Genomic DNA, 27,941 nt, shown 5'->3' with positions numbered 1-27,941 from the left:
ATGGCTCCCAAACGCAAGGCGCCTGCCAAGGCCCAGGCCCAGGACAAGAAAGTGAAGCAGGAGCCGGAGGAGGACAGCGTCTGGTCCACCGTGGAGGCGCTGAAGACCGCTCCCAAGGAGAAGCTCAAAGCCAAGATCGACTCTGCCTGCCAGCTGAGCAATGGCAGCGATGCCCAGGTATGAGTGAGGCTCAGGCAGCAGGGTCCCCTGGGGAGGGAGGAGACGCCTTCCCATGTCACCCGGCCCCAGGGCCGCTCTGAGTGAAAATGGTGCCCTGGGCGAACTTGTATTTTGGTGCCTCCCTCTCCCACCATCACCCCTGGCTCCTACGGGCTCCCTGCCCCCCCCTCCCAATCACCTCCAGGCCATTACTAATACTTCATATGGAATGTCCACAGGAAAGTCCATTAAATGTAGATGGGGGTCCCCCATGGTCCATTGTGAGTTAAGTGTCCCTTGATGAGCCACTTACTTTGACCAGTCCCTTCAAGGTGTGCTGGCTAACTACCTTGTTACCCCAGGAGCAAACATTTGAAATACAAGCAGCAAAGAGTCCTGTGGCACCTTATAGACTAACAGATGTATAGGAGCATGAGCTTTCGTGGGATGCATCCGAAGAAGTGGGTATTCACCCACGAAAGCTCATGCTCCTATACGTCTGTTAGTCTGGATCTGTAAAAGCAGCAAAGAGTCCTGTGGCACCTTATAGACTAACACGGCTACCCATTTGAAATACAGGTATAGAGCCAATACTCAAAGTTCAAATACAAAAATGCTGCATGCATGCATACACCTAGCATAAACCTATTCAGCAAATCATACCCTTTCCATAGACATCTTACATGCCACATTTTGTACAAGATTTGTTGCAAATATATAATAGTGGTTGCAACATGATCTGCATGGTCATGTTTTAATCAGATAACGTCACAATGAGTAACTGCTACAACTAGCAGATTCCTAGGCCACTGTCAGCAGAAGTGCAGAAGTAAGGGTGGCATGGTATATGGTGTATTGCTACACTTACTTCTGTGCTGCTGTGGTGGCTTGTGGTGCCTGGCGCTTGGCCTGCGGCCCATGGCAGGCTTTACGCTGTCACATGGGGGCTGCATCTTGCCAGAGCCCATGGCCCTCCTGCAGCCCCTAGCCACTCCTGGCTCACCGCAAGCATTTTGACAGGAAGTACTAAGCAGTAATAACAACAACAACAATACAAGTGTGTGTGTGAGAGAGACAGCCAATGCGTGAGAGTGTGTGTGTCAGGGGATTGTGAGACTGACACACACACAATCTGTTGGGGGAACTTTGAGAGACAGAGTGTATGTGGGTGTGAGAGCCTATGTGGGTGTGTTTGGGAAGTTTGAGAGACAGCGAGTGCACTGTCACTTTAAGTCTCCCCTCCCTCCCCCATGCTCTGCCCAGATCCCGCCCGCCCCCCCATGTGCTGCCAGTGACCAGCCTCGGTTGGTTGGTGGTGCTGCTCTGGGCTCGCTGGGGCAGAGCTGGAGCCCCGGGGCTGCGGAGCGAGTGAGGGAGGGGCTAGGGGGTCGGGGTCAGGGAGACCCTGAGGGGGTCGGGGTCAGCCCGCCAGCCCAGTTCGAGGGAGGGGCCAGAGAAGAGAGGAGTCCGGCCACACCCAGCTAGCGGGAGCCTGAGTCCCGTGTGGTGCCCCCCAGGCTACAGTGCCCTGGGCATGGGCCCCATTTGCCCGGCCCTGAGGCTAAGTGCTGGTGCTCGGAGAGCCCGCTGCCTGAACCCTGGGAGAGAAGGCAGTTCGTGGGTTGCGGCAGAGCTGCAAGGACTTGGTCCCTGGGAGCTGTTAAGCACTCTGGCCTCCCAGCGCTAGGCAGAGCTGAAAGAGCCCTCTCCCCACCAGACCCCATCAGCTAACGCTGCTCCACAGGACAGTCCCAGGGATCCCGGCCGGAGGGATCCCCTCCCTGTGTGACCCACTGCAGACCGCGTTACTAACGCTGCTCCACGGGATAGTCCTGGGGATCCCGGTCTGAGGGAGCCCCTCCCTGTCCGACCCCCAGCACAGGCTCTCCCGGAGCAGTCGTGTAGCCATCCCTGCTTGAGGGGACACTCGCGTTCACTGCTCCCCATGGTGTGTTGGGTAGATCCATGAGGATTACGACTGCATGTTGAACCAGACCAACATCGGGAACAACAACAACAAGTTCTACATCATCCAGCTCATCACTCACAACGGCAGCTACAGCTGCTGGAACCGCTGGGGTCGCGTGGTGAGTATCCTGCGCCTAGCCCAGCCACCGCCACAGCTGGGCCAGTATCTCCCTCTGTCAGCCACCAGGGGGCGGCGTTACGGGAGCTACCTCTGCTGCCATGAGGCCAAGGCCAATCCTAGGGGACATGACAGTAAGCTAAATCCAGGGCAGTTAGACATGGCACCTGCACCGCCCTCCTGTGCAGAAGCTGGGTGTTTAAATTACATCCTTTACTTGCTGGCATTTGTTTGTTTATTTGTGTGCCTGCACAGACCCACATGCTCTTCTTTTCCCCCTGCTTCCACTCCGTTGGGTACTGGAGGTGGCAGACCCCACAAAAGTCTCCTTGGCGAGACTCAGGGAGGGCACAGCACACCCTTCCCACTCCCTCCGGACAGGCCAGGGAAAGGGGGGCTGAAGCCACCGGGCATGTCCCCCCGAGAGGTGCCAATGGGGGTGTCTGGCTCCCTCTCCAGGAGGGACTTCTCAAGCTGTGAGCTCTGCAGGGGCTATCTTGCTGTGTGTGCAGTGCCCAGCACATTGGGAGATGAACAGGTGATTTACATTGGCTGCTGTAGTGAGATTCCCTCCCTGACCACTAGGTGTCAGTCTCAACCTGCTTCCTTCTAGGAACTCCCCTTGCTGATGTCAGTGGCATGGGGAGACAGTCCCAGCCGAAGCCAGTGTTAGCACCAGGGCTGTTAGCCTCAGTGCCCAGAGCCCTTGTGACTCAGATCCCTGCTAGATGCTGCCAGGGAGGCCAAGCCTCGCAAACTCCCGAGCCAGGTGAGGGACAGCCCAACCCGGTGCCTCACTGACAAGGTCCCAGGAGCTCTAGGGCTGTCCCAGCCCTAATTTGCTTTACACAGTGCCGGTTGCAGCTGGTGTAGCTTTAACTTCCAGGCAAACAAGGCTCTGGTAGCCTGTAGTGATGGTGTGACAGACAGGGCAACTTCCTGCCCCTTTTTGGGAGACCAGCTGGTATTAGGTGTAGGCCAGGTTAGACCATCCTATGGAATCAAGTCTCTTGCTCTCCCTGTCCAGATAGGAGCCACCTGCTCCCAACATGGTTCTCTTGCCTGCTGCTTTCCTCTTTGTGGCTATTGTTGCAGGGGCCATGGGCACTCAGCAAAGCAGGGGGAAACCACTGTTAAGTAAACACTTCTTCCCATCCATTGCCCCAGGCAAAAACTAGCGGAGGGCATTGCTCTTTGGCAGGAAAATTCACCTCTATCTGTAATGTCCCTCATCTGATTTACCCAGGCTAGCCAGAAGAACCCTACCCTGGGATTGGAATACGAGTGTGACATTTTGGGTGGCTTGGCAAAACTGGGTATGCAGGAGAGTCAGAGTCAGGCTTAGCTGGGAAGCTTAGTTAAGCGGATTCATGTCCCGGAAGGATACATGCAGCCTGTTGAGACTACCCAGCATGCAATACAGCCTTGTTGCCTTTATCAAATGGAGAATTGCATGCTGGGGCCTGTAGTCTCCACAGGCTGCACCTGTGTGAAGGCGCCTGCAGCTGCACTGTAGAGGCCAGCTGGACCCCTGAGTTGAAGGGGAAGATGACCAGTGAGCACAGGAGCGGGGCACCAAGCCTGACCCTGCTGCGGGTTTCTTCCCTTCCTAGGGGGAGGTGGGACAGTCAAAGCTCAGCCCCTTCCCTTCCCTGGAAGCCGCCAAGAAGGATTTTGAGAAGAAGTTCCGGGAGAAGACCAAGAACAGCTGGGCTGAGCGGGAGAACTTTGTGGCCCACCCTGGCAAGTACACCCTGATCGAGGTGCAGCACGGGGCTGAGGAGGAGCAGGAGGTGACCGTGAAGGTGAGTGACCGGGAGGCCCCAGGATAAGCCAGGCTGCCCCCACATGGAGCCAGGGAAACAGGAACCTGTCCAAGGCAGCTAGGGAGATATGTGCCATGGGGCTGAGGGGCTGGCGCGGCCCTGTTTGGAGACTCGGGGGAGCGGGGAAGGTAGCCCCCCTCCTGGCTGCGCAGTTGCAATGCAGGGGCCATGTCCTGAAGTCCTGACTTGGGTACATATCCCGCTGCTGCCTGAGAGCGCAACGGGAGCTGGTAGGAGCTCTGCATCCATGAGGAGTGAGCGAGGACCTCGGGGTTTGGCCCACAGGCGGCGAAGTGTCATGTCCTGCTTCAGATGACAGCCCCAGTTCACCCCCCAGGGCAGCTCCCCGCTGGAGACAACCTTCCACGGGGAGGGGTGGCTGGGCAGGGCTGGGGGGATCCATTGCTGGCTCTCTTGGCTCTGGGGGCCTTTTCCCTGCAGCAGGCCTGGTGGTGGGTGGGAATGTCCTACGGAGGGGGAGAGCCCCTCTGCCTGTCTGAGCTGGAGCTTTCCTCTCTCTCCCCCCTTCCTCCCCAGGTGGACAGCGTGGATGGAGGGAAGCGCTCCAAGCAGAGGACGTTGCCCTGCAGCCTGGACAAGGCCACCAAGGAGCTGGTCTCACTCATCTTCAGCAATGACATGTTCAAAGAGGCCATGCAGACCATGAATATCGGTACAGTTTGGAGCGGGGCCCTTGGGGGATGCGGGGGGGAGGCAGCCCACACCCCCGCACCATTGGCCCCACTGCAGCCTGGGGCTCCTGGATGGGGGCCCAGCGGCCCTGCTGAGTGTTTCTGTTAGCTGTCTCCAGGGCTTGGTCAGAGGGGCCAAGCCATGCTGCTCTAGATCAGTGGTTTTCAAACTGCGGGTCATGACCCAGTACTGCATCATGGAATGTAAAGCACTGGGTTGCGATGGCTCTGGTCAGCACCGCCGACCAGACCGTTAAAAGTCCTGTTGGCGGTGCTTCCCGGCTAAGGTAGGCTAGTCCAGGAACCAGCCAATGGGAGCTGGGGGAGGTGGGGGGCAGTGCCTGCGGGCGAGAGCCGCATGGAGTTGCTTAGGAGCTGGACCTACTGCTGGCTGCTTCTGGTGTGCAGCGCAGTCCATGGTGCCAGGACAGGCAGGAAGCCTGCGTTAGCACCCCCACTGCGCCGCTGACTGGGAGCTGCCCAAGGTAAGCCTGTACCCCAATCCCCTGCCCCAACCCTGAGCGCCCCCAAACTCAGAGTCCCTTCCTGCACCTCAAGCCCCTCATCCCTGGCCCCACCCCAGAGCCTGCACCCTCAGCCCAGAGCCCTGACCCCCTCCCGCACCCCAACCCCTTGCCTCAGCCCAGAGCCCCCTCCCACACCCCTCATCCCCAGCTCCGTTGCGTTGTGGGCATCAACAATTTTCTTCAACTGGGTCGCCAGAAAAAAAGTTTGAAAAATTTGAAAACCCCGTGGCCCCCCTGCCTAGAAGCCGGACCTGCTGCTGGCTGCTTCCGGGGCTCAGCGCGGTGTCAGAACAGGTAGGTACTAGCCTGCCTTAGCTGGGCAGCACCGCCAACGGGACTTTTAATGTCCTGGTCGGCAGTGCTGACCAGAGCGACTCAGTGCCTTACGTGCTGCGACCTAACAAACTTCGAAAAACGCTGGTCTAGATCAGTGGTCTCCAAACTTTTTTGTTCACGTACCTCTATCAGTACAAAATTTTTTAGCACGCACCCCCTGCCGTGCCACCCCAAGCCAAAAAAAAAAAAAAAGGCGCTTGGACTCCCACCTGAACTGCCGAAGCCAAAAAAAATAATAAAAAAAAATGGCCACCCGAACTGCCGAAGCGGCGTTGCTCCGGCGGCGCTGCTCCTGCCACACACCCCGAAGGATCCTCTTGCGCACCCCCTGGGGAGTGCGCACCCCACTTTGGAGACCGCTGCTCTAGATCACAGGGTGACTGGCTGAGTTGTTCCCCGTAATCAACCTGTTCCAAGCTGTGGAGCTGGGTACCTGGGGCACTGATGGAAGTGGGTTTGGTGCTCCCAGCCCCTAGAGCTGTATCGCAAAGCTATGTGATAGGTGGCTGGTTCTGCTCAGGAGCAGTCCCAGGTCTGGAATAGCAGGAGGCTGCAGGGCAGGATGCAGGGACATTGGAAGAGCAGGGCGGCTGCAGATCAGGACTGAGAGGCATTGGCAGGGCTGTGTGGGGAGCCCCAGCTGGAATAAAGGGGTGCTGCGGGTTAGGGTAGAAGGGAATTGAACTGACCTCCTGCTTGCTCCTTGTGGTCCAGAGGAAGGTGCCTGTGATGATGACCCATGGCTGGAGCTGGGTGTGAGGCAGAGGGCTGCTGTAGGCGTGCAGAGAAACCACTGCCCTGAGGGATGGGGGAGAGGCTTGTATGAGCCATGGGTCTCTGTGAGGGATTGCCCTGGGGCCCCCGAGAGGAAGGGGTCACGCTCAGGTCTGGGGGGGATGCAGGTGCCCCTGCTGGCTGTCAGCTGAGCCCTTCATTGCTCGTCTCCCCTCCCCGTGCCTGTCTGCCTGCCCCAGATGTGAAGAAGATGCCGCTGGGGAAGCTGAGCAAGCAGCAGATCGCCAAGGGTTTTGAGGCCTTGGAGGCCATTGAGACGGCTCTGCAGGAGCAGCGGCTGTCCAGCAGGCAGCTGGAGGAGCTGTCATCCCGCTTCTATACCATCATCCCCCACAGCTTCGGCCGCGCCAGGCCCCCCACCATCAACACGCAGGAGATCGTCCAGGCCAAGAAGGACATGCTGCTGGTAAGGGTCCTGCCCGCGGCAATTGGGCTGGGTCTGCACTGTGCTGGCTTCTCCTGCTGGCCAGGGCGGGACCCCCAGTGCCAGGGCCGGGCCTCTCTTCCTCGCAGCTTTCCTGCTGCCTGCCCAGCCTCCCAGATGGGAATGTTCTCCCTCCCCCTCGCCCTGGGCTGAGACCAGCTGGATTTCCCTGGGGCCAGCAGTGCAGCACCTCCTCCTGGTTGGGGGAAGGACTATGTGCTCCAGGACAGCGCTTGCGGAAACCATCACCTTCACCCCTGCTGTTGCCATGGTGGTGAGGTGGGTGGTACTGTGCCATTTGCTTCCTTGGTTCTAGAACGGGGCCGGAGTGCCCTGTGAGAGGGGGAAGAGGCCCAGCCCTGCACAGGGAAATAGCCACCCGGAGTCTGCGGCATCTCCTTGTTGGCATGTCTGGCGCTCGCCTGGGAGCCCAGCGGGTTAGGGGGCACGGCGCTGCCCACCACCACCCCAGCAGGGTGGGCCGTGTGCATCCAAACTCCCATGAGCGCTGCGGGCAAAAGGGCCTCTCCTTCCCCAGGGGTGTAAAACCAGACCCCCTTTGGGAGCCTCCGGGCAGGCTGAGGCCATGCTGCGAAGGGCAGTGGGGCATACAAACCTCAGCTGGAGTCACGCCCACCCTTGGCCGAGCCATCTCTGGACAGGACGGGCAAGGAGCTTCCAGGGCTACTAAACTGGCCCACCCTTCCCATCAGCCCGGCTCTCTGCCTTGGTAGGTGCTGGCAGACATTGAACTGGCCCAGAGCCTGCAGGCGCAGAAGAAGGAGGAGGAGGAGGAAGAGGAGGTGAAGGTGGAGGAAGTGCCTCACCCGCTGGACAAGGACTATGAGCTTCTGAAGTGTGAGCTCACCCTGGTGGACCCAGCGTTGGAGGATTACCAGGTCTGGAGGGGCTGGTGCATGCCAAGTGTCCTGGTAGAGGCAGCAGCTTGGGCAGGGGAGCGATGTGGGGGGTGGGGGTCACTAGCCCAGTGTGAGAGGGGGTTGTGGGCTGTCCCTTCCCTGAGGGAGAGCCTGGGGACATGGGTCCTTCCGTCGGCACTTCCGTCTTGGTCTGTACAGAGCCAACCCCGCCTCCTGCGTGGCACTTGTCTGGTATGGAAAGGAAGCTGCTTCCTCCAGGGGCCCAGCTACCAGGAGGGATGTGTGTGCCCCCCCCCCCAACCCCCAGGCTATCTCAGCACTGCATGGGCTCTCCAAGCCAGAGTGAGAGCCAGGGAGGAGCCTGGTGTAGGTGAATTGGCCTCTCTCCTCAGGGGTAAGTCCCTCTAGGGCATTGAGGGGTTCCGCTAATGGAGCTGACAGGGCTGGCGGGGAGCCCAGGCCTGGTGAACTTGTGGGTCTGAGCTGGAGGTGTTGGGAACGGGGGCAGTTCTGGGTGTGGAGGGAGCGAATGTTTTCAGGTGTCATCATGCCAGAGGCTTCTCCAGCACCAAGCAGAGAAACCTGCTCCTGTGGGACGGGCCCCAAGCCCAGAGCCCTGTGTGTGGACCTCTGTGATAGCCAGGGCAGGAGGGATGGGTGCCGGCACTGAGGGGGCGAGCAGAGGACTGCTCTTGCCTGGTCTTGCCCCAGGTGCCCCCCGATCACTCTGGTCTCCCCCACAGGTGATCCAGACCTACGTAGAGAAGACTGGGTCGAGCCACCGGAAGGTCAAGATCCTGAACATCTGGAAGGTGAAGAGGGAGGGAGAGGTGAGAGAACTAGTGTCCTGCCGCTCACGGGTGCATGTGTCCATGGGCGCTCGCTCGTTGGCCAGGTGGGGGAGAGTTCGGCACCCCGCAGCTCCCACTGGGCGCAAACAGCTGCTGGATGCGGCGCCCGGCTCCGTGTCAGGCCCCAAGAGCCAGCAGTGCCCTGGTTGTGCAGCAATTGCAAAACGGGCTCAGCCCCAGCAGCTTCCAGCTGCTCTGCCTGTGTTCAGCGTTGACCATTTAACTGTGCTCAGGGCGGTCTCGTCAGCTGGCACTCGTGGGTGCAGCAGAGGGAGTTCGGCCTGCGCCCGGGCTGTCAGCGTGGCTGATGTCAGGGGCTCGGAACTGGTGTTGGCAACGGGCAAAGGGGGCCTCTGGCAGCCTGGGCAGAGGCCGAAGGCTACAGGGGCTCGGAGCTTCAGCTGCCCTCCGCCCCTAAGATGCCTTCCCCAGGACAGCAGTGGGGGAAGCGGACACTGCTCTCGCTGCTGCCCACGTCTGTCCTGTTGGCTGCAGGGCTGTGGATCCAGCCCCTTCCCCCAGTGCTGAGATTCCTTCTGCATCAGTGAGGTTATGGGTGGTGTTGGCTGGGGGCGCGAAGCATTTGCAGATGTTGAGCCCCCGCTCTGTCTGGAGCTGAGGACTGCCCGGTCCGGCTCCGCAGGGCGAGCGCTTCAAAGCTCACGACCACCTGGAGAACCGGCGCCTGCTGTGGCATGGCACCAACGTGGCCGTCGTCGCCGCCATCCTTAAGAGCGGCCTGCGCATCATGCCGCACTCCGGCGGGCGTGTGGGCAAGGGGCTTTACTTCGCCTCCGAGAACGACAAGTCGATGGGATACGGTAAGGCCCATGGCTGCCCAGTCTGGGGCGCTCTCCCAGCCACCCACGCTTCCTCCCCCACCTCTCCCATATCCCCTCCCGGCAAGGGGAGACACTGGCAGCCTCTGGAAGGCGAGTATCTGTCTGGGGATGGTGGGAAGCCCAATGGCATTACATTCTCAGGGCCCTCTTTCCCTCTTCTGCCCCAGGCCTGCGCCCTCCTGGATGGTGCGGCCCAGCTGGCAGTGCCAGGTGCGGCAGGGCTGAGTCTGACACACCTGGGTGGTGGGACGCCACAGATAGGGGTGCGAGCCAGAGGTTAGACTAAGGGAGAGTGAAGCAAGGAGAGCTCCTGGCTGGGGGGAGCAGGGCTCCCTGGCTTTCCAGGCGGCTTTAATAGGCCACAGCAGAGGGGTGATTGGAAGCACTGGGAGTGCAGTGAGTGCTGTCCTCGTCCACAGTCAGGGCGGGGCAAAGGGGCAGAACCAGCCAGGGCAATGGCAGCTGGGAGCACACCACACCTAGATATATCCATGGTCCCCTCCCCCCCAGCATTCCCTGCTTTGTCCCCTCTCACCTCACAGCCCTGCTCTTGGGGAGGATGGGGGGACAGGAGTCGCTTTAGGACCCATCGGTGCCAGTCCTCAGCCCATCAGGAGAGGTTGCTCTGGGTCACTGACCAGGGGTGCTGGAACAGAGGGAGCCAGGGCCCCATCACTTTTTACCGGCCATAAGAGCGAATAACGGGGAGGTGGGTGGAGAGGAGTGAGCAGGAGGTGGGGCCTCAGGGCGGTCTGGGGGCAGGGCCTTGGGAGAAGGGGCAGTGTGGGGGTGGGGCTACGGTTTGGGGGCCACCAACTTATAGGGAGCTTCCTCTGCTCCTGCCACCGGCCTGAACCCCCAGTCCAGGAACTGAATGCGCTGCTGCCAGCTCTGGGGAGCACTACTGGGCAGGCTGTGCCAGCTTGGCAGCCAGGCTGGGCGTGGGAGTGGGCCTTGCAGCCAGCTTCAGCAGCACAGGCTGGTCTCCCCCTCTCCAGTGAGCTGCACCTCCCACGGGGTCGGGATCATGTTCCTCAACGAGGTGGCCCTAGGCAAAGAGTATCGGATCACCAAGGACGACCCGTCGTTGTGCAAGGCCCCCCCGGGGTATGACAGCGTGATCGCCTGCGGTCACACTGAGCCAGGTGAGTGCGCTCCCCAATCTGGCCTCCCCGCTGTGGGCTGCCACCCGTCTGTGGGGAGGTGGAGGGGGTGGGGATTCAGAATGGGAGCAGGCTGGAGGTGCTGGCAATGGAGGGGCATGACCGAGATGGGGGGATGGTGGAGAGTGGGGTTTGGAGATGGGATAAGTGGGGGTCTTGCAGAGCCTGGTGCTGGCAGTTCCTGGTCCGGTCCCATGCGCTAACCCCTTCCTCATCCCACCCTCCCCAGACCCTGCTTGTGACCGGGAGCTGATGGTGGAGGGCAGGAAGGTGCTGGTGCCGCAGGGGAAGCCCATCCCCATGGCCAAGTACCAGGACTCCAACTTCAGCCAGAGCGAGTACCTGATCTACCAGGAGAGCCAGTGCCAGATCCGCTACCTGCTCCAGCTCCGCCTCTGAGGTGCTTCCCTGCAAGCCCAGCACCCCTCCAGCTCTGGGAGACTGTGGCCAGCTGTGCCGATGGCGATGATGTCCCAGGGTGCCACCTGCGGCAGGGTGAGATGACAGCGCTCAGTGAGCTGGCTGCGGGAGCGCCTCTGTTGCTTGCTGGCTCAGGATCCCTGGGTCCCACGGGCCTGGGAGTGATGCTCTACGACGCGCCGTGAAATGCGTGGCTCCTGCGCTCAGAGTCCCTGAGCCGTGCTGCCCGGAGGAGAGGGCTGGGGCGCAGCTGCCATAGCCAGTTAAACTCCCAGCAGCCTCTGTTGGGGCTCCGGGGGACACTCCCAAGTGCTGGAGTCTGCGAGCAGCAGGGCTCTCTGAGGCCTTCTGTTACTGTAAATAAAAGTGTGTGCGGATTGCAATCAGCTTTCCCCCCATGTGTCACTCTGGCGCTGGAGAACTCAGCAGGGGTCAGATCCGGGGGCTGGCATGGGCACATCGCTTTGGCCTGCTCTTGTTCCTGGAGTTCTTGTCTGGGAGATCCCAGCAGAGGGAGAAGATCAAGGGACTCCCCTCCCCTTTTTGAGAGGTCTAGGAAACGGGGCCTGCCACAGATCCCACCCCCCTCCCCTGGGGAGATCCGCTCGCCCTGCACAGTGGCCTCAGGAGACGTGGGCTGGCCTGTAGGGATGGGGATGCCCTACCCAGGAGACATGCTGTGGTGGCTGTGGGTGAGGAGATCAGGGCAGGGAGCAGCTGCTGACCAGGATCCCAGTGCAGCTTCCCAGGCACCTGCCAGCCAGGCTGGGGGAAGGTTGTTCTCTGGTCTCTCCCACGGACGGAAAGGCAGGAACAGGGAGGAGGCCGGGGGGGGCGTTAGAAACACTGGTGCTGGGAGAAGTCTGAGGGGGGGAAATGGGGCATGGGATCAGCGGGTGCTGAGAGGAACAGAAGGAGGAATTGGAGGCCAGAAATAAGAGCAGGGAAGTGGGGCGGGGCTGACACACTCATCGCAAATCTCTGAGTCCGGGTCTGAGGGGTTAATTTGTGCAAAGTAAACTAAAGAGACATATTTCCTTATCTAATCTGGCTACTTATATGGCTGCCATCACCATAGTATCCTGCACCGAGGCAGTAATTACTAGGCGAGAGAACAATAACGATCTATCTCGCTCTTCCTCGCTGGCCTGGTGGGGAAGGAGCTGGATTGGCTCAGAGCTCTGGGCGACTGCAGGAAGATCTGACTGAGGGGAAGCCATGGGCTCATCTTCACTGCAAGTAACTCGAGTTGTTCCTTAAGGGCTGTTCCACAGCAAGTGCCGTCCACACCCATGAACCTGGAACTCCGCTGGGATGGGATGTAGCTCGTGTTAGCCCCACTCGCAATCGCTCTGGGCATGGCTGCTCTCGCTCGAGCCAGGCTAACTCGAGAGGGCGTAGCTAACCCGGGTTAACTCTGCAGTGCTAGCATAGCCTCTGTCTCAGCTGTGCATTGAGTTCCGAGCCCAGGCCCAGTCTCATCTCGTACACAGGCAATTTCCAGAGTCTAGGGCCAGCCCCCAGGAAAGCCTCCATCTGCACTCATGAGCTTCCCCTGGGTGGTGGAAGGTGGCTGGCCTGGCAGGTCCTGGAGGGTAAGGCCTGTCTCAGCCAGCCGGGGCCAGGCCCATCAAGGGCTTTGAACTACAGACACAGGCTGTGAAGTGGACTCTGCTCAGGGGGAAGCTGTTGCAGAGGAGGGTGCTGGGGCTATGCAGTCAGGCTGCTGCACTTTGGGGGTGTATCTATCCCTGGGTCTAACCAGCTGCAGTAGCCCAGCCTCGGGCTCGCAGATGCCTGAAGTTCAGGGTCAGGGCTGAAGTCGCCAGGGTGGGGCTCAGCATGGGGGATTTGCCACTGTGGGTATCTGAGCATCCAAGAGCACTGAGGAGCCCCAGGATGAAATCTGGGCCCCTTGAAGTCAATAACAAACCTCCCTTTGAGCTGGGAGAGCCAGAATTTCACCCAGGCTCTGACGGCCTTGCCAGCCTCCAGCAGCTGCCCTGGCTGGAGGGGGTGTTCCAGCGTGAGGAGTTCTGTTCCAGGGAGAGCTGTAGAGAGAGTCTGGGGCATCTGTACCTCACACACTTCTCCAGTGCCTCCCCTGGCCTGCCTGGAGCTGCTCTCACATCCTCCCCTGGCCTGCCCCTCTGGCTCTCCAGGGCTGGGTGGCTTCTGGGGGAAGCAGAGCTGGGGAGATACCAGAGGCTCTTCCCTGCCCCAGCAAAGTGTAGGCGTGAGGGGCCTGCCATGATGTTTGCATAGTGCATTCCTGCTGCATTGTGTCTCTGCACAATCACACCTGTGGGTGCAAGGCTGTGTCTCTGTGCAGTTTCCCCTAGCAGCAAAGGGGCAGGTCCCCACTGACCGATCCACACTCAGTCCAGTTTTTGTGCTCAGGATGTAGATGAGCACAGAAGCCAGCTCTGCTCTGCCAGTACCCCTCAATTCTGACCCTTTCCCTATTGGCCCTGTAATTCTTTAATGAGAGCAAGTCCCTTTGGAGCAGTGGAATGAGATCATAATGCTAATTGCAGCTGGGCCCTAATTCAGATATAAGGACTGGCTCCCCCCCGCCCTCTCTTGTCAACATCAGTGCAGCGTATAAGGCTGCTGGCTGTTCTTTTGCTACAAGTGGTTTCTTGGGCCTGCTGCCATCAGTCGCTTTGTTCCCTCAATAGCGTGATAGCGCTTGACAATGGGAGCAAAAATCTAGTCAGCCGCACCACCCGCCACCTCCTTGTTCAGCTCGCCAGCAAATCCAATCTTGGCCTCCAGCTCCTCCAGGGCCATAAAATCCAGAGGTAAAACTCCCTGAGAATAATGGGTTCCCTTAAAAAAAAATCTTGTAAACAAGCTAATGGCTGCAATGTAAACTCGTAAATAAGGAACCTCTCCCCAGCTCCCACAGGTGTGGGGCTAAATGTGCCTTTTCCTCCATCATGGGCCCTGAGTCATGGGGGAGGAGGAACAGGTCTTGCTTCAACCATTAAAGCCTCTACTCTGTAGAGAAGGGCTGATCCTTCCGGATGGCTCTGGAAGTCATTTTTATTTAGACGTAATTGGGCCAGATCTTCAGCTGGTGGAAAAGGGGTAGTCTGAAGTCAGGGCATGGAGCTCCAGCAATCCGCAGCAACTGAGGATCTGGCCTGGTTATTCAGCTGATCCCAGGCTTCCTGCAGCTTCCCCCCACCCCCTTCATGGAAACTGCGATCTCTGTTCTGGACAGCAACTGTCCCCTCTTGCCACCACCATGAACGAGGACTGAACCTGGGACCTTCACCTAAAACACAAGCCTCTCCCACTCAAGCTGGGGTAGTAATTGTTAGCTGTGTGGCTGGTTGTTGCATTTGCTGGGCCCAGCCACTGGGGGGAGACATAATGACAGGCACTAAACTAGTATATTTTGTGGGTGCTGCCACAGGGGGGTGGCTGGGGGGGGAGCCCTTTCCCCTCAGGCATGCCCGAGGGGGATGTATGACACACCTCTGCAAGGGGTTGGGTCCCAGGAAGCATTTGGCTTGGCTGAGGGAATAGGAATAAGAATGGTTAAGATGGGGCAGGCAAAATGTCTCCAGCTGAAGCCCCCCTTCCCCCCCATGAGCGAGGCTGCAGCTTTCACAGCCACCTTCTCCCCCCTCGACGTTCGTCCGCGCTGGCCATGGGTTCTGCAAACCCAAATTGCTGTGTTACAAGAGAGAGAAGTGACTTGCTCAAGGTCATGTAATAGATCAGTGGCAGAACTGAGGCTCGACCCCCCCCCCCCGAGTCCTGCTGCACTAGTCACTAGCCACTCTTCCCCTTTTCCCACGACCCGTTAACAGCCATTGACATCTTTCTCCCTGTCTGGGCCAAGAGTTTCCAAAGTGACCCGTGATTCTGGGCACCTCTGGTTTTGGGGGCCCACCTGGAGACACCTGAAGGGGGCATGATTTTCAGAAGGTGGGTGCTCAGCACTTAGAGTCAGGCCCCTTGACGGCATCTCAAGCCAGGCCCCTAAAATCACTGGCCACGTAGGAAAACCTTGGCCCTCATCTGCACGTTGTGTGTACCCCGTTCCTCTAGGGGGGCAGGACAGACAGATTAGCAAGTTCCCACCACCTGCATAGGTCTCCCTGGGCTGGTCCCCTCAGTGGCAGAGCTTGTCCTATGATCTGACTGGGGAGGTCCTCTCTGGATGGCAGGGGTCCTGGGCCTCATGCCCTGACTGGGTCAGGGAGCAGGGAACCCCTGGGCTGCTAGGCCCTGCCTAGCCAGAGTAGAAAGAGGGCTCCCGAACCCAGACACCTGGGACCCTCTGCCCAGGCTGGGATTAGAGGAGACCTGCTTGGATGCCTGGAACTCTCAAAATAACATAGCGCCCCCTACAGCTGGAATGAGGCGCCTGGGCAGAGTGCTCTAAGCTGGGGGACAGCAGGATTGTACTGTCTGCAGCCAGAGCCCAGCTTCTCATCCCTTCCTGAGCCTCCATCCCCACAGCCCTAGACACTAGCCCCTCTCCACCTTGCCCCCCCTGGTATTTGGCTGCTTTAGGTGATGCATGGCCTGGCTGCTTGCAAGAGCTGGCCCTGATCCTCTCCCCTGCAGGGGCAGTGCCCCGGAGGTGAGGCCTTTGCTTTGCCCCCCATCCTGGCAGTGCAGTGAGGAGGCAGTCCGGGCCCAGGTGTGGGGCTGAAAGCTGAGGCTGCTTAGGACCCAGTAGAATTCTCTGTATGAATGACTGTGCTTTAAAAGGCCAGGCAAAGACCAGATGTGACAGCCTGTGCCATCCGCAGCACAGAGCGGCAGCAGTAGCCTCCCGGCACCCATCCAGAGTGGGGAGAGAGGGGACCGCTGCCAGGCAAATGTGCCCCCTGCTTCCCCAGAGGATGCTGTGAGGCCCTCCATCATCCCAGCTTCAGGGGCTGGGACAGTGGACACCCCCCCTCCACACACACACACACACACACACACACACACACACACACACACACACACACACTGGCACGGGGAGCCAGAGGGACTCTGATGCCATAAGCCAAGCAGGCGTGTGGAGGTGAGACACCGGCCGCCTTGCTTCGGGAGGGCTTTGCTCATTCATGTCCCCACCAGGAGTGGGGTCTGCTGTAGCATGAGACTGTGAAGCCCACCCTGATCCCAGGGGCAGGGAGAGAGCTGAAGCCATCACAGCGCATATCCGATCAGAGGGGTAAAAGTTGCTCACCTGATAGAGTCGAGATGAGGACCCCACTGGCCAGCGGGAGAAGCCAGCCTGGGTGCCAGCCTCCCAAGAGTCTCCAGGTGCATTCGAGTCTGGTGAGTTACCCACCTCCTGCCAGGAGAAGGGGGGGAAGGGGATTCATTCTCTTACTAAATGACAATGGCAGGGTGGGGCCCGATCTTGCCAGGCCCTCAGCACCCCCCGATCAAGGGATCTGGCCCTTCTTTGTAGACCGTTTCACGTAATTTGTGTCCCAAATGCGCTCTGGGATTAGGAGCAGATTACCGGAGGGGCTGGTGGAGAGATCTGGAGGCAAACGAGGTGCATTTACCACTGGGATTTGGAAAGGGAGCCACTGAGCAGGCACGGACATGGGCTTTGCCTTAGGCCAGAGCTAGATGTGAAACTAGCTAGTAATGTTGGTTGGAGGGGTATTTTAGACATGTCTAGCCTGGCGAGAGCCCTAGTGTAGACACTGTTATACCAGCAAAACAATTGCTTTGGCCGGTATAGGCTACGTCATCCGGGGAACTGGTCTGAGCACTCTTGTTGTGGAAAGCTGCGTCTCCGCTGGGAGGGCTAGGTCTGTAGCTGGAGCCATGTAGCTATACCCGCAAACCCTTTCCAGTGTAGACTAGGCCCTTCAGAGTGAGACAGACTGCTCTTGCACCACTGTTTTGTGAGGGGAAGCTAGGTGCTCTCCTCTGGAGCTTTTCATCCAGAGATCTCAAAGCCCTTTTTAAGGACGGTAAAGGCTCAAATTCCCCATGTTACTGATGGGGAAACTGAGTCACAGAGTGACTTAGAATCATAGAAATGTAGGGCTGGAAGACACCTTGAGAGCTCATCAAGTGCAGCCCCCTAGTCAGTGGCAGTGCTGGGAATAGATCTCCTAAGGCCCAGGCAGGTTCCCTGTCCACTGGACTAGGTTGTGCCCAGGAGTGGTCATGGGGGGCATGGAAGGAGAGCAGAGAGAAAGGGATCTGTAATACTGAGCATGCTGTTTATAGAGCAGGGGGGTGGATTTTGAATGGCCCGGGCTTTGGCTGTGGTCACCCCCATTCTGTATTCTCTCTGCAGGGCGCATGGCGGGAGGGTCCTGCTGCCCAGCCTAGGGGAGCTGCTGGAGAATGCTCCCAGCAAGCCAGTTCTGAGCTGTGACCGGAGGATTGGCAGCAGCTCCTAAGCATCGCGCTGCTCCAGTCCAGAACCAGAACCTGCCACGTGCCTGGCTGGGCCCAAGCCAAACAGCTGGCTTCGAAGGCCAGCCACCAGCTGCTCCCAAATGAGCTCTGGGTTAGCAATGGTTAATGGGGGCCAATGGGTGAAGGAGACTCTGTGCTCAAAGGCAGAGACTCCATCACCAGCCCAAGGGGAAGCTCCCTGAATCACTGATTTACCCGCCTCTCCATGGGCTGCATTTGCGTCTGTTTGTCCTTCCCTAGTTCCTGCAGCGAGGCCAGCGTTCAACACAGCCCTTCTGGGCCCCTCTGTCCCAGAGAGCCGGGCTGCCCTTAGCCCGGTTTTCAGTGCCCTGCCATGGCCCTCCAGTCCTGCAGCTTCGTGGAGCCCCCTGGTGCCCCCACACCAAATTCCTTGCCAGGCTCTGGCCCTGCTAGGCGCTGCCTCTGCTGCCGGAGCCCACAGGAGAGACGCCACTCAGTGTGGGTGTGGGACTCAGATGGGCAACATCCGGACAACAGGGGCTTGATCTGCCCCCAGGCTCATGCTGGTGGAGAGTTTGCCAGCAGAGGAGGGGTCCCACAGGCAAGTGCTTCTGTGGGCACTGGCACCGTCCCTAACAAGGGGATGCTGTGGGAAGTGAGGCGCCGGGGGCTGCCACTCCCTGGGCTGGGCTGGGCTCGTGTGAGTAAACAAGGGGGGTCGCTCAGCAGGGCTGTCTGTGCAGCAGCTCCCCCAGCACTGAGTTTGCCCGGGGGGGAGGAGGCCCTGCTGCCTTTGCTCCAGTCCCGCCCCCCCCCCACCCCCCCCAGTGAAAGAGGGGTTCTTTGCTTTGCACAAAGGGCCGGCTCCCCCAGCACTAGATGGCCATTCGGGCCCAGGGAGCTGAGGGAGGAGCCAGGGCTTCCAAGCAGCCTGCTGCACACGACTGGTGGAGGGGGACAGAGTGCAGGGCCAAGGTCATGACCCGGCCTATCCAGTTTGGAGCCATCTGTGCCCCCTGGGGTAGAAGGAGCAGCCCATGGATTTTCCCCAGTTGTCCCCTACCCGCTGCTCATGGTACCAACTCCCCCCAAAGCCTGAGGAGTCATGGGCCCAAATGTCTAGCTGCCCTAGAAACAGAGCCATCCTATTCGGCACTGGCCAGTCACCACAAGCTTGGGGTTGTTAGAAGAAATCAAAACTGGGTGTGGGAAGAAACTACCAAATACAGGTATCAGAGGGGTAGCCGTGTTAGTCTGAATCTGTAAAAAGCAACAGAGGGTCCTGTGGCACCTTTAAGACTAACAGAAGTATTGGAGGCAGGCTTCCGTCTGATGAAGTGGTCATTCACCCACGAAAGCTTATGCTCCAATACTTCCGTTAGTCTTAAAGGTGCCACAGGACCCTCTGTTGCTTTTTACCAAATACAGCAGCATTAAAGCTGGAACAAGGCTGTGGGGAGAGCCATGCCCTGAATTCACCACCATAGGAGCATTGCAATTGTCAGATGAGATCCAAGCCATCTAGCTCAGTGTCCTGTCTCTACTAGAGGAAGGTGCAGGAAACCACCTCAGCCCGTGTATTTAGAGACTGGCTTAAACCCTGAAGTATGAGGTTTAATAGCTGTGCAAAATGTATGTTCTCATATCTGTGATAACTCTGGATCTGGTTATCCATGTAAGTGTCCAATCCCTTTTTTAGTATTGCTAAATTAGTGAAGCCCCCATGACTTCCTGTGGCAATGAGTTCCACTGGCTAATTGAATGCTGTGTGGAAAAGGTTGATTGGTCCATTGATTGGTTTCGAATTTCCCACTTTTCAGTTTCATTGAACATTGCCTGGTTCTTGTGTCATGAGGCAGAGAGGACAGAAGCTCCCGATCTTCCTTCTCCATTCCAGTCATTATTTTATAGACATTTATCTTATCCCCTCTTATTTGTCTCCTTTCACTTCCAATGGAAAACCAGAGAAATGTCTCTGGGAATTGGGGCTTGTGGTCGAGGTCCCTGTTCCAATCCAGGTTGAGCGTTTACTGATGAGGAGCCTGAAGCAATGTTTAATTAGGCCCTAGCGGTGATACAATACTCGGTATGTGACTCAAATGTTGTGCGGTGGGTGGCAAAGGACCCAACATGGTCGCCTCTGAACACAATAGGCTGTGGCCCCATGTTATGACTGCCTGGCCGTCTGTGTAGGAGAAGCAGCTGGTTCCAGGACAGTTCTTAATGGACAGGTACCCACAGCACAAAGCAATGGGCACAATTTGCCCCCTCAATGGCAATCTCAGTGGAGAAGCCATGGGTAGGGATGGAGCCTGCTTTGTTCTCAAACTCCCTCCAGCTCCAGATTGAGGTGCTCGCTGCGGTGGGGGTTACCCATACCTGCACAGGACTGATCTGCTCCTGCTAGTGGCTGCTGGTTTCTGGCAGCCAGACATCCTCTCTGCCCTCCTTGCTGGTAGACAACCAGCCTGGAGCTCTACACTGGGGCAGTAGAAGAGAGGGCTGTTGTAGCACTGAGAAGGCTCTCCTAGCTTGGCTTGTGATTCCTCCCCAAGCCTCACCCTGTAGCATGTCACCTCTAGCATCTCGCCTGTCTCTGTTGGCTTGAAAAACAGGAGTTGCCAAGTTGCTCCTAACCTTAGGACCCCGCACAAGCAGAAAGGTGAGGTGCTCGTGTCATCCCCAGGGTCATTCAGGGTTAGAGTCACTTGCAAGTGAGCAATGAGAATGTCTTGCAACGCTTCTCAATTTTGCTCCCCTCCCTTCTCCCCACAGGGAAGAAGATCCACCCGGGAAGAAGATGGGGGTGGTGACATTTCCTGCTAGGAGACACTGGCAACTTGTTCCTGCTTCCCAGGTGCTGGAGTTCTCAGAGTAGCCCTGAGGCACAATGGCAAACAGAACTGGGCTTAACGCTACTCAGGGGCTAGACACTTCTTCTCTACCAGAGGTGTCCCAATTCCAGGAGGCCGTTGGCCTTTTCTTCATGGTCCTGCTGAACCTCGTAGCCCTGGTTGCCAATGTGGCAGTGATGGTGGTCATCCTCAAGACCCCTCTGCTGAGGAAGTTCATCTTTGTCTGCCACCTCTGCTTGGTGGATCTGTTGTCCGCCATCTTCCTGATGCCGCTGGGGATCATTTCCAGTTCCTCTTGCTTCAACAGGGTGATCTATAGCATCGCAGAGTGCCAGACCTTAATCTTCTTGAACATCTGCTTCATCAGCGCCTCCATCCTCACCATCTCAGTCATCAGCGTGGAGAGATATTACTACATTGTTCACCCCATGCGGTACGAGGTCAAGATGACCGTTGGGCTGGCAGTCACAGTGGTGGTCTTCATCTGGATTAAGTCGATCCTGGTCACAGTCTTGGCGTTGGTGGGGTGGCCTCAAGACAACGGGGCCACAAGTGCCAGTAAGTGCACTGTGTCCTGGAGCCCTGGGGCCCACAAGAAGGTCTTTGTTATTGTCTTCAGCACCCTCTGCTTCTTCCTGCCTACCCTGGTCATCTTTGCTGTCTACTGCAGCATCTACAAAGTGGCCCGGATTGCCTCCTTGCAGCACGTGCCTGTCCCCTCTTGGACCGCTGCCCCGCGGCAGCGATCGGAGTCTATTAACAGCCAAGTCACTATTATTACTACCAGAAACCTGCCTCCCAGGCTGTCCCCAGAGCGGATGTTTGGAGGGGGAAAAGCTGCCATGACCGTGGTCCTCATTGTGGGTCAATTCTTGTGCTGCTGGTTGCCATTCTTCTCCTTCCATTTATACTGCTCCATTAACTCTGTCAGCCCGGGCAGAGGCCACGGGGAGACAGTCGTCACCTGGCTCGCCTACTCCTCCTTTGCTATCAACCCTTTTTTCTATGGGTTACTGAACCGCCAGATACGGGAAGAGCTGTCTAGGCTGGGGCGGAGCTGCCTCAACAGACCCTTGAGCCAGGAGCTCTGTCTCTCCAGCCCGGAGGGTTCCATACAGGAGAACTTCCTTCAGTTCCTGCAGAGGACCAGCTGCACACTGGAGACCCGATCCAGTTATGTCAACTCTAGCCCCAGGAACACTTTGGACCAGACCATGATGGGCTTCAGAATTCCAGGCCAAATCCCAGAAGAAACCAACTGAGAAAGCACAGTTGGCTGGGGTCAACTTCATTTCCTTGTTCTCCATATCCTGGCCTCTGCTAGGAGAAGGCTTGAAGCAGGGTTTCAGCTAATCTGAAGGACTGACCAACCCTTTTTTGACCTGGCGGGAGGGTCGGGGTTATGGCTTTGGAAGAACTTGCCTTCAGCCAGAGTAAATCCAGTGAAAGGCTATTTCCGTGGCTTTACAATATTGGGCCAGCCTGATTTCATGGGTAGGAGACAAAGAGGGAGAAAGCAAGAAGGCAGGGAGCTGGAAAAGGACAAAGGCGCTCACTAGAGCTAATTTTCTTCCTCTCCCAGCATTTTCCCTGACACTGACATGTCACGAGCACCAAACTCCAGCATCTGAGCCATCAGGGAGGTTCTGCTTTTGCCTAGTCTTCTAGATTAATAGACCTTTCGATGGAGGTCCAGGGAGATCAAGTGACATGCCAGAGGTCACGTAGTGCATCAGTGCCTCAGTTGTGGGGGATGGAGGTAGGAGGACCTCAGGCCCCTTCTGTTTCTGCAGCCTTTGCTCAGACCACTAGGCAACACTGCCTCCCTCTGGTTTAGGGCTCAGCCATCCCAGGAGTGAGGGCTGGCTGAGCAGCAGTAAATTACCCTAGCTGTGAGGGACGGGCAGGGAGTCACTCATGATCAGGTCCTTTTAAGAAAGGGTTTGGGTTACTTCTCTGGACTCACCCTTATGCCAGCTCATGGGATCAGAGAACAGGCTATTGATAAGGAAACCAGACTGCAGGGTTTATCGACCCACTGAGGTATTTAGATAGCAGCCCCTCGTTCTGCGGGAGCAGAGCTTTGCTCTGCAGCAATCACTCCCAAGCTATTGACCTCTGGGAAGGCAGGTGAAACTGACATGCAAAGCTGTGACAGGAGCCAAGTGACAGCAGCGGGTGGTAGGTGCCGGCCCGCCTTAAGGCTCCTGCAATGCCAGACGGCCTAATCCAAAGCGAAGGCAGCTCCTTCAGTGGCTGGCTGTGACAAATGCAGGTTGGCAGGGAGAGATGAAGAGAGCAAGGAGTTATTCCACAGCATGCGGGCCAAATTAATCCATGGGGCAACACTGCTGATTTCAAGGACGGCAAAGGACCTAGCACACTTTAGGTGCTATAGAAACAATAGCAGGTGGTGATAACAATGGCAGTAATACCATGACTCCCCTGATTTCAATCACGTTACACACCAGCAGTTCATTGAGCTCCCTGTCTCAGGTGGGGACGTTGCACTTCAGGAGACCCTTCATGTGTTTCTCTGCAGAGACAGCCAGCAGTAAATGTGAAGGGCCAGATCCCCAAAGATATTTAGGCTCTTAACTTCGGTTGAAACCAATGGGATTTAGGAGCCTAAATACCCTTTGAGGCTCTGGGCCTAAAGCGTTCTTGACTGGATATTTTCCCCACCCCGGCTGGCTCCAGAGGCATTTGTAATTATTTGTTAATCGACCGCTAATGTCTTTTCAACAGATGTATTTTAACAACTGTCTATTAATAGAGGCAAAGGAAGTGCCAGGCTCAGAAGCTTTGTTTGTTTTGAAGAAGAGGCAGAGTCCCCTTTTCCTCTCCTCCCGGCACAGTGTGGGAAGGTGCCTCTTCCTTTAAAAGTCTCAGTGCAAACCTGTGGAGAGTACTTGGTGGGGAGAATATCTTCTGGTGGCTAGACACGGGGAATTGATGGCAGAAATGACTCACCAGGAGGCTCTAACATAAGGCCCAAACTCAGTTATGTGATTATGGGGGGAGGGATAGCTCAGTGGTTTGAGCATTGGCCTGCTAAACCCAGGGTTGTGAGTGAGGGGGCCACTTGGGGATCTGGGGGAAAATCAGTACTTGGTCCTGCTAGTGAAGGCAGGGGGCTGGACTCAATGACCTTTCAGGGTCCCTTCCAGTTCCATGAGATAGGTATATCTCCATATATTTTTTATTTTATTTTTACAGCTTCGTCTTGCTTGGAAATGGGAGACTCTAGGAAATAGAGCCGGGAAATGCCCATTATGGCATGTTGGTGTCAGTTACCCCTTGCTTAGTTATCAGATGTTCTAGGCCTGGTTCCCCCGTGTTATGAGTGCAAAGTCATTGTAAAGTGCCACCAGATCACGACGATACTGTCAGGGTTCCTTCCCCACTCTGAACTCTGGGGTACAGATGTGGGGACCCACATGAAAGACCCCCTAAGCTTATTTTTACCAGCTTAGGTTAAAACTTTTCCAAGGCACAAGTTCCACCTTGTCCTTGATCCCTGCCACCACCAAGTGATTTAAACAAACATTCAGGGAGGGCCACTTGGAGCCCTACCTCCCCCAAAATATCCCTCCAAGCCCCCTTTCCTGTGGAGGCTTGAGAATAATATCCTAACCAACTGGTTACAAAGTGAGCACAGATCAACCCCCCTGGGTCTTTAGGACACTGAAAAACAATCAGGTTCTTAAAAGAAGTTTATTTAAAAAAAAAATCACCTCTGTAAAATCAGGATGGAAGATAACTTTACAGGGTAACAAAAAGATTCCAAACACAGAGGATTTCCCCTCTAGGCAAAACTTTAAAGTTACAAAAACAGGGATAAACCTCCCTCTTATCACAGGGAAAATTCACAAGCTAAAACAAAAGATAAGCTAATGCATTTCTTTGCTATTACTTACTATTTCTGCAATACTAGATGCTTAGTCCGGATATGGCTTAGGGAGACGTATTTGCCCTGCCCTGGTTCCTTTGCTGACTCCCAGAGAACAAAACAAACACAAAAACCTTCCCCCACAGATTTGAAAGTATCTTCTCCCCTTATTGGTCCTTTTGGTCAGGTGCCAATCAGGTTATCTGAGCTTCTTAACCCTTTACAGGTAAGGAGGGATTTTATGCTACCCTTAGCTGTAGGTTTATGACAGATACATTGACAGAAGCCCCTCTCCCCGCCAAACCCATTTAAAAGTGTCCACAGGGGGGGTTGCACCAGTTTAACTGGCTTTAGCTAAACCACTGCCAGCTTTGAGTGTGGATAAGGCCTACGGATTGTAAAGTGCTTTAAGAACATGGATGAATGAGCCTCCCATGAAGTTGGTTAGTAGCACTGTGCTCCTCTTACCGAGGCTGAGGCCCTTGCACCACCAAGCCTGTCAGGTCCCACCTTTCCCAGAGCATCTCAGACATCTCACAGCATCTCAGACACCCCCCAGTGGAGGGGCTGCCTTTCCCCCCAACTCTCACCCAGCAGGAGGCGTCGGTTAGATCTGATCAGCAAAGCGCCTGTTAAACTGGCCCCGTGGCACTGCACAGCTGCGTTGAGTCATAGCCGCTGTGTTTACTGACACAAAGCCCGGAGCGCGAGAGGGAGGCTGATCTGCCTTGTGCATCCTTCGGGCAGTTGCCAGCGAAGCTCTCATTCCAGGAGCTTTCTGAGTAACGAGATATATCAAACCAGGCAGGAAGGACAAGACTTTGATTTCCAGGGAGCAGCTTGAACTGCCAGGGATGGGGTTAAAATAAATCCTTGCGAATGGAGCCGATTTGCTTAGGGATGGGGAAAAAGCTCCAAACCGCTCGGGCCGGGGGGAGGGAATTCTAGGGGGAGTGGGTGGCTAATGCCCCCTTGGCAATCCCAGCCTCCCTGTGTTTTACAGAGTCCCTTTATTATTATTTCTCTTACCCTGACAACACAGGAGAGGGATGACTCATCCCCCTGCGTCATTCAGCCCTTTCTGTGATCACACCAGCCAGGCTGCGGCACTGGGCTGAAAGAAGCCAGCAGTCTTTCCATGCCTTTGACCTAGTACAGACGAGCAAAAGTTATCTTCACTTTCCTTTTGCAGCCCCCTGTGCTCTCTCCAAGCGCTCCAGCCAGCTCCTTCTTCCCCTTCCATTTAGTGTCAGCGCAGTTGGCGTTTCTTGGTACAACATGGGAAAACGTGAAGGCGAGCCAGGTGCACACTTTCCTAGACAAGCACAACAGAAAGCATCCCCATGCTGACACCAAGCCTAGGGTCACAGTGCAAGGGTCCCTTATCTGGATCATTGTGGGAAAGCAGCTGTCTTCTCCCCACTTGGGGGAAATGCCGCTCATGCCTCAGCTCCACAGTGTCTGTGCAGTATGTAGCCCCCACCCTTCAGCTACTAGTGTAGAGAGAGAGAAGCCTTTACACAAGATGCACATTTCCTTGTGGCCCATGTACAATTGCTGACAATCAGTGAATGACCTGCTCAGTTTCTGCCAATTCCTGCTTCTTTCTTCCTGTGATCTGACAATGTCCGTTTCCAGCAGACCCTTTCCCAACCAGATTTGTCCCCCATGAAGTGTTGCGGTTCTACCCAGCATGTCTTGGGCCCATTGGCCTGGCCACTGTAAGGCTAATGACTGTACAGAACGCCTCTACAGGTAGGGTTTCATTACCATGCACATGGATTTAAGCCCTTTCCATACGACATAGCCCAAGACAAAGAACTACATCCCACTCTCCTTGTTATATGTTTGTAGAGTGGCCAGCACAACGGGGTCCTGGCCACTAGCTGCTGCTGTACTATAAATAATCACACACTAAGAATATGCAAAAAGAGCGCTGAGGTTGCAAAGTCAAGCACTCAGAAGCGAGGACACGCTAGAATGAAGCCTGGCTGTGCAACCTTAATGCAGCTCCCTTGTGTGTATGTGTGATGCTACCATCGTCAATTCTATGCACACATGCTCCGAATTCCACTACCTCAGTCACTGCCCAGGATGGCTGGTGCTCGTTGAGTGAGCCGCACTTTGCTGTTTTGTTTGATCCTTGTTGAAAGTGCGGCCCTCAGGTCGTATTTGCGGCATGCTGTTCAGACCCTGCGCTGGAGACAGAATTATTAATAGGCATATGGCTTTCCTAGGGCGCTGTCGCCGGGTGCCTGGCCTTTTAAGGGGAGAGGGGCCCAGCCCCACTAGTGAAACACACGGTTTGCCTCCCCAGGTGGAAAAAAATGGACAAAGTCCCAGGACAGGTAGGTCATTGGCTAAATCAGGCCTTCTGGGGTGCAGCGAGAAGACTGAAACCTGGAGAAAGCAAGAGCAAGCCGGGAAAAGGGAGGCTCCACACCCGAAGCTGCCTTGCTAAAAAGACAAAGGAGCCCGGGAGGGGCTGAGGAGAGATCTCAGGGAGCAGGGACTGGGCTCAGCTTTCCACGGGGCGTGGGAGACGTTTTATCTATACGCTGGAAGGGGTGGACTTTTTCTTTATGACTGAGCTGGAGGCTCAGGTCCCCGCAGCAACCAAACCAGGTTGGGAGTTCAGGAAACCCAATTTGAGCGAGGAAGAGCTGAGGCAGCGGCTAGCCTGAAAGCCGGACTGGGCAGGCGGCACTGCTACGGATGTTCATCGCCCTGGACCTGCATGCGTCACAGCTTCTCACGCTTTTCCCCCCGGCCCCCTCCTGCTTCCCACTCTTCCCCCGTGGCCTGGGCTAGGGCAGGACAGCCTGCGGCTGGGGACTCAGGGTGGCTGGGGGCAGTCGCCCACCCGGCACTCTGGGGCCGGGGGTGCTGGGGCCGTGCTGCCCGCCTGGTGCTCTGGGGCTGGGGGTGGTCATGAGGGCTGGGGCACGGGAGGGGTGGCTGCGCAAGGGGGGCTAGCCTCCCCTAATCGGCGGTTCACGCACTGCCCATGCTTTGCTTCATTCACGGCACACCTTCTGCAACAAACGCAGCTGAAGTTCTACAGACAGTGGCTGGCTGCCATACGCTACCCTGATTCATCCTCAGAATGGATCCATCCTGGGCACCGAATGAGGCAGTGTTCTGGGGAAAAACAGTACAGGCTCGTGTCATTAAAGCCTGTCAGACAGTACACGCCCAAGGGGGCCAAATTGAGGTTGGATGGGCAGGCTTCATTCAGCATCCACTCCATTACCCCGGCAGCGTGTATATCCATAGTAACTCCCCTGCCTTACTCTGAGTTTACACCAGTGTAGCAGAGATCGGCGGATGGCCCACTTAGTGTAATTGCTCAGGGAGCTGGAGGGCCCTGCAATTGCTAGCTAATTACCCAGCAGACAGGATATTTACTAAACGCAGTCCGCATGGCTACCATGGCAGGAAAGAGGAGTTTCCACATGCTCCAGGAGGTAGCCCTACATCGGGACCCTCCTCAGCTTCACAGCCACACCTGCTATGGCATTTACATGGGATCTGCTTTCAGCCTCTAAGAGAGAATGGCTTCCAAAATCTATCTGGCTTCCTGCAGCCTTGGTTACTACTGCAGGGGTGACCTCCGCATGCTCCCAGTCCCAGATTCCCCCTCCCGCCCCCAAAGCATACGTTCTGCCCTCTCCTGGACAGTCCATAGCCCCTCTAAGGGGATCAATATAGAATAGTCTGCTGCCTTCAGCGGAGTTACCCAAACACTTTACAACATTGGCTTAGTTTTAATTAAAGAATAAAACAAGTTTATTAACCGCAAAGAGAGAGATTTTACGTGAGTACA

General features: G+C 56.7%; 2 protein-coding genes across 2 annotated transcripts; both read left to right on the top strand.

Annotated features, from left to right (window-relative positions):
- PARP3 (poly(ADP-ribose) polymerase family member 3) lies at nt 1-10,981 on the top strand. Its single transcript, XM_065408223.1, has 10 exons — nt 1-177; nt 2,121-2,246; nt 3,859-4,050; nt 4,609-4,744; nt 6,601-6,827; nt 7,580-7,744; nt 8,470-8,556; nt 9,221-9,398; nt 10,418-10,564; nt 10,812-10,981. Exons 1-10 carry the CDS (start codon nt 1-3, stop codon nt 10,979-10,981), a joined length of 1,605 nt encoding a protein of 534 aa, XP_065264295.1.
- A 9,277-nt stretch (nt 10,982-20,258) lies between these two features.
- GPR62 (G protein-coupled receptor 62) lies at nt 20,259-21,485 on the top strand. Its single transcript, XM_065408609.1, has one exon. The coding sequence runs from the start codon at nt 20,259-20,261 to the stop codon at nt 21,483-21,485; it is 1,227 nt and encodes a 408-aa protein (XP_065264681.1).
- The last annotated feature ends 6,456 nt before the right edge of the window (nt 21,486-27,941 follow it).

Source organism: Emys orbicularis, chromosome 7, assembly GCF_028017835.1.
Source record: "Emys orbicularis isolate rEmyOrb1 chromosome 7, rEmyOrb1.hap1, whole genome shotgun sequence".
Lineage (NCBI taxonomy): Eukaryota > Metazoa > Chordata > Testudines > Emydidae > Emys > Emys orbicularis.
The sequence above is the reverse complement of the archived record's forward strand: the minus strand, read 5'-3'. Positions and strand labels throughout refer to the sequence as shown.

Coding starts and splice junctions, on each gene's coding strand:
- GPR62 (XM_065408609.1), top strand. CDS start 20,259: ATGGCAAACAGAACTGGGCTTAACGCTACTCAGGGGCTAGACACTTCT.
- PARP3 (XM_065408223.1), top strand. CDS start 1: ATGGCTCCCAAACGCAAGGCGCCTGCCAAGGCCCAGGCCCAGGACAAG. Junction 178..2,120: donor GCAATGGCAGCGATGCCCAG/GTATGAGTGAGG, acceptor TGTGTTGGGTAG/ATCCATGAGGATTACGACTG. Junction 8,557..9,220: donor AGGTGAAGAGGGAGGGAGAG/GTGAGAGAACTA, acceptor CCGGCTCCGCAG/GGCGAGCGCTTCAAAGCTCA.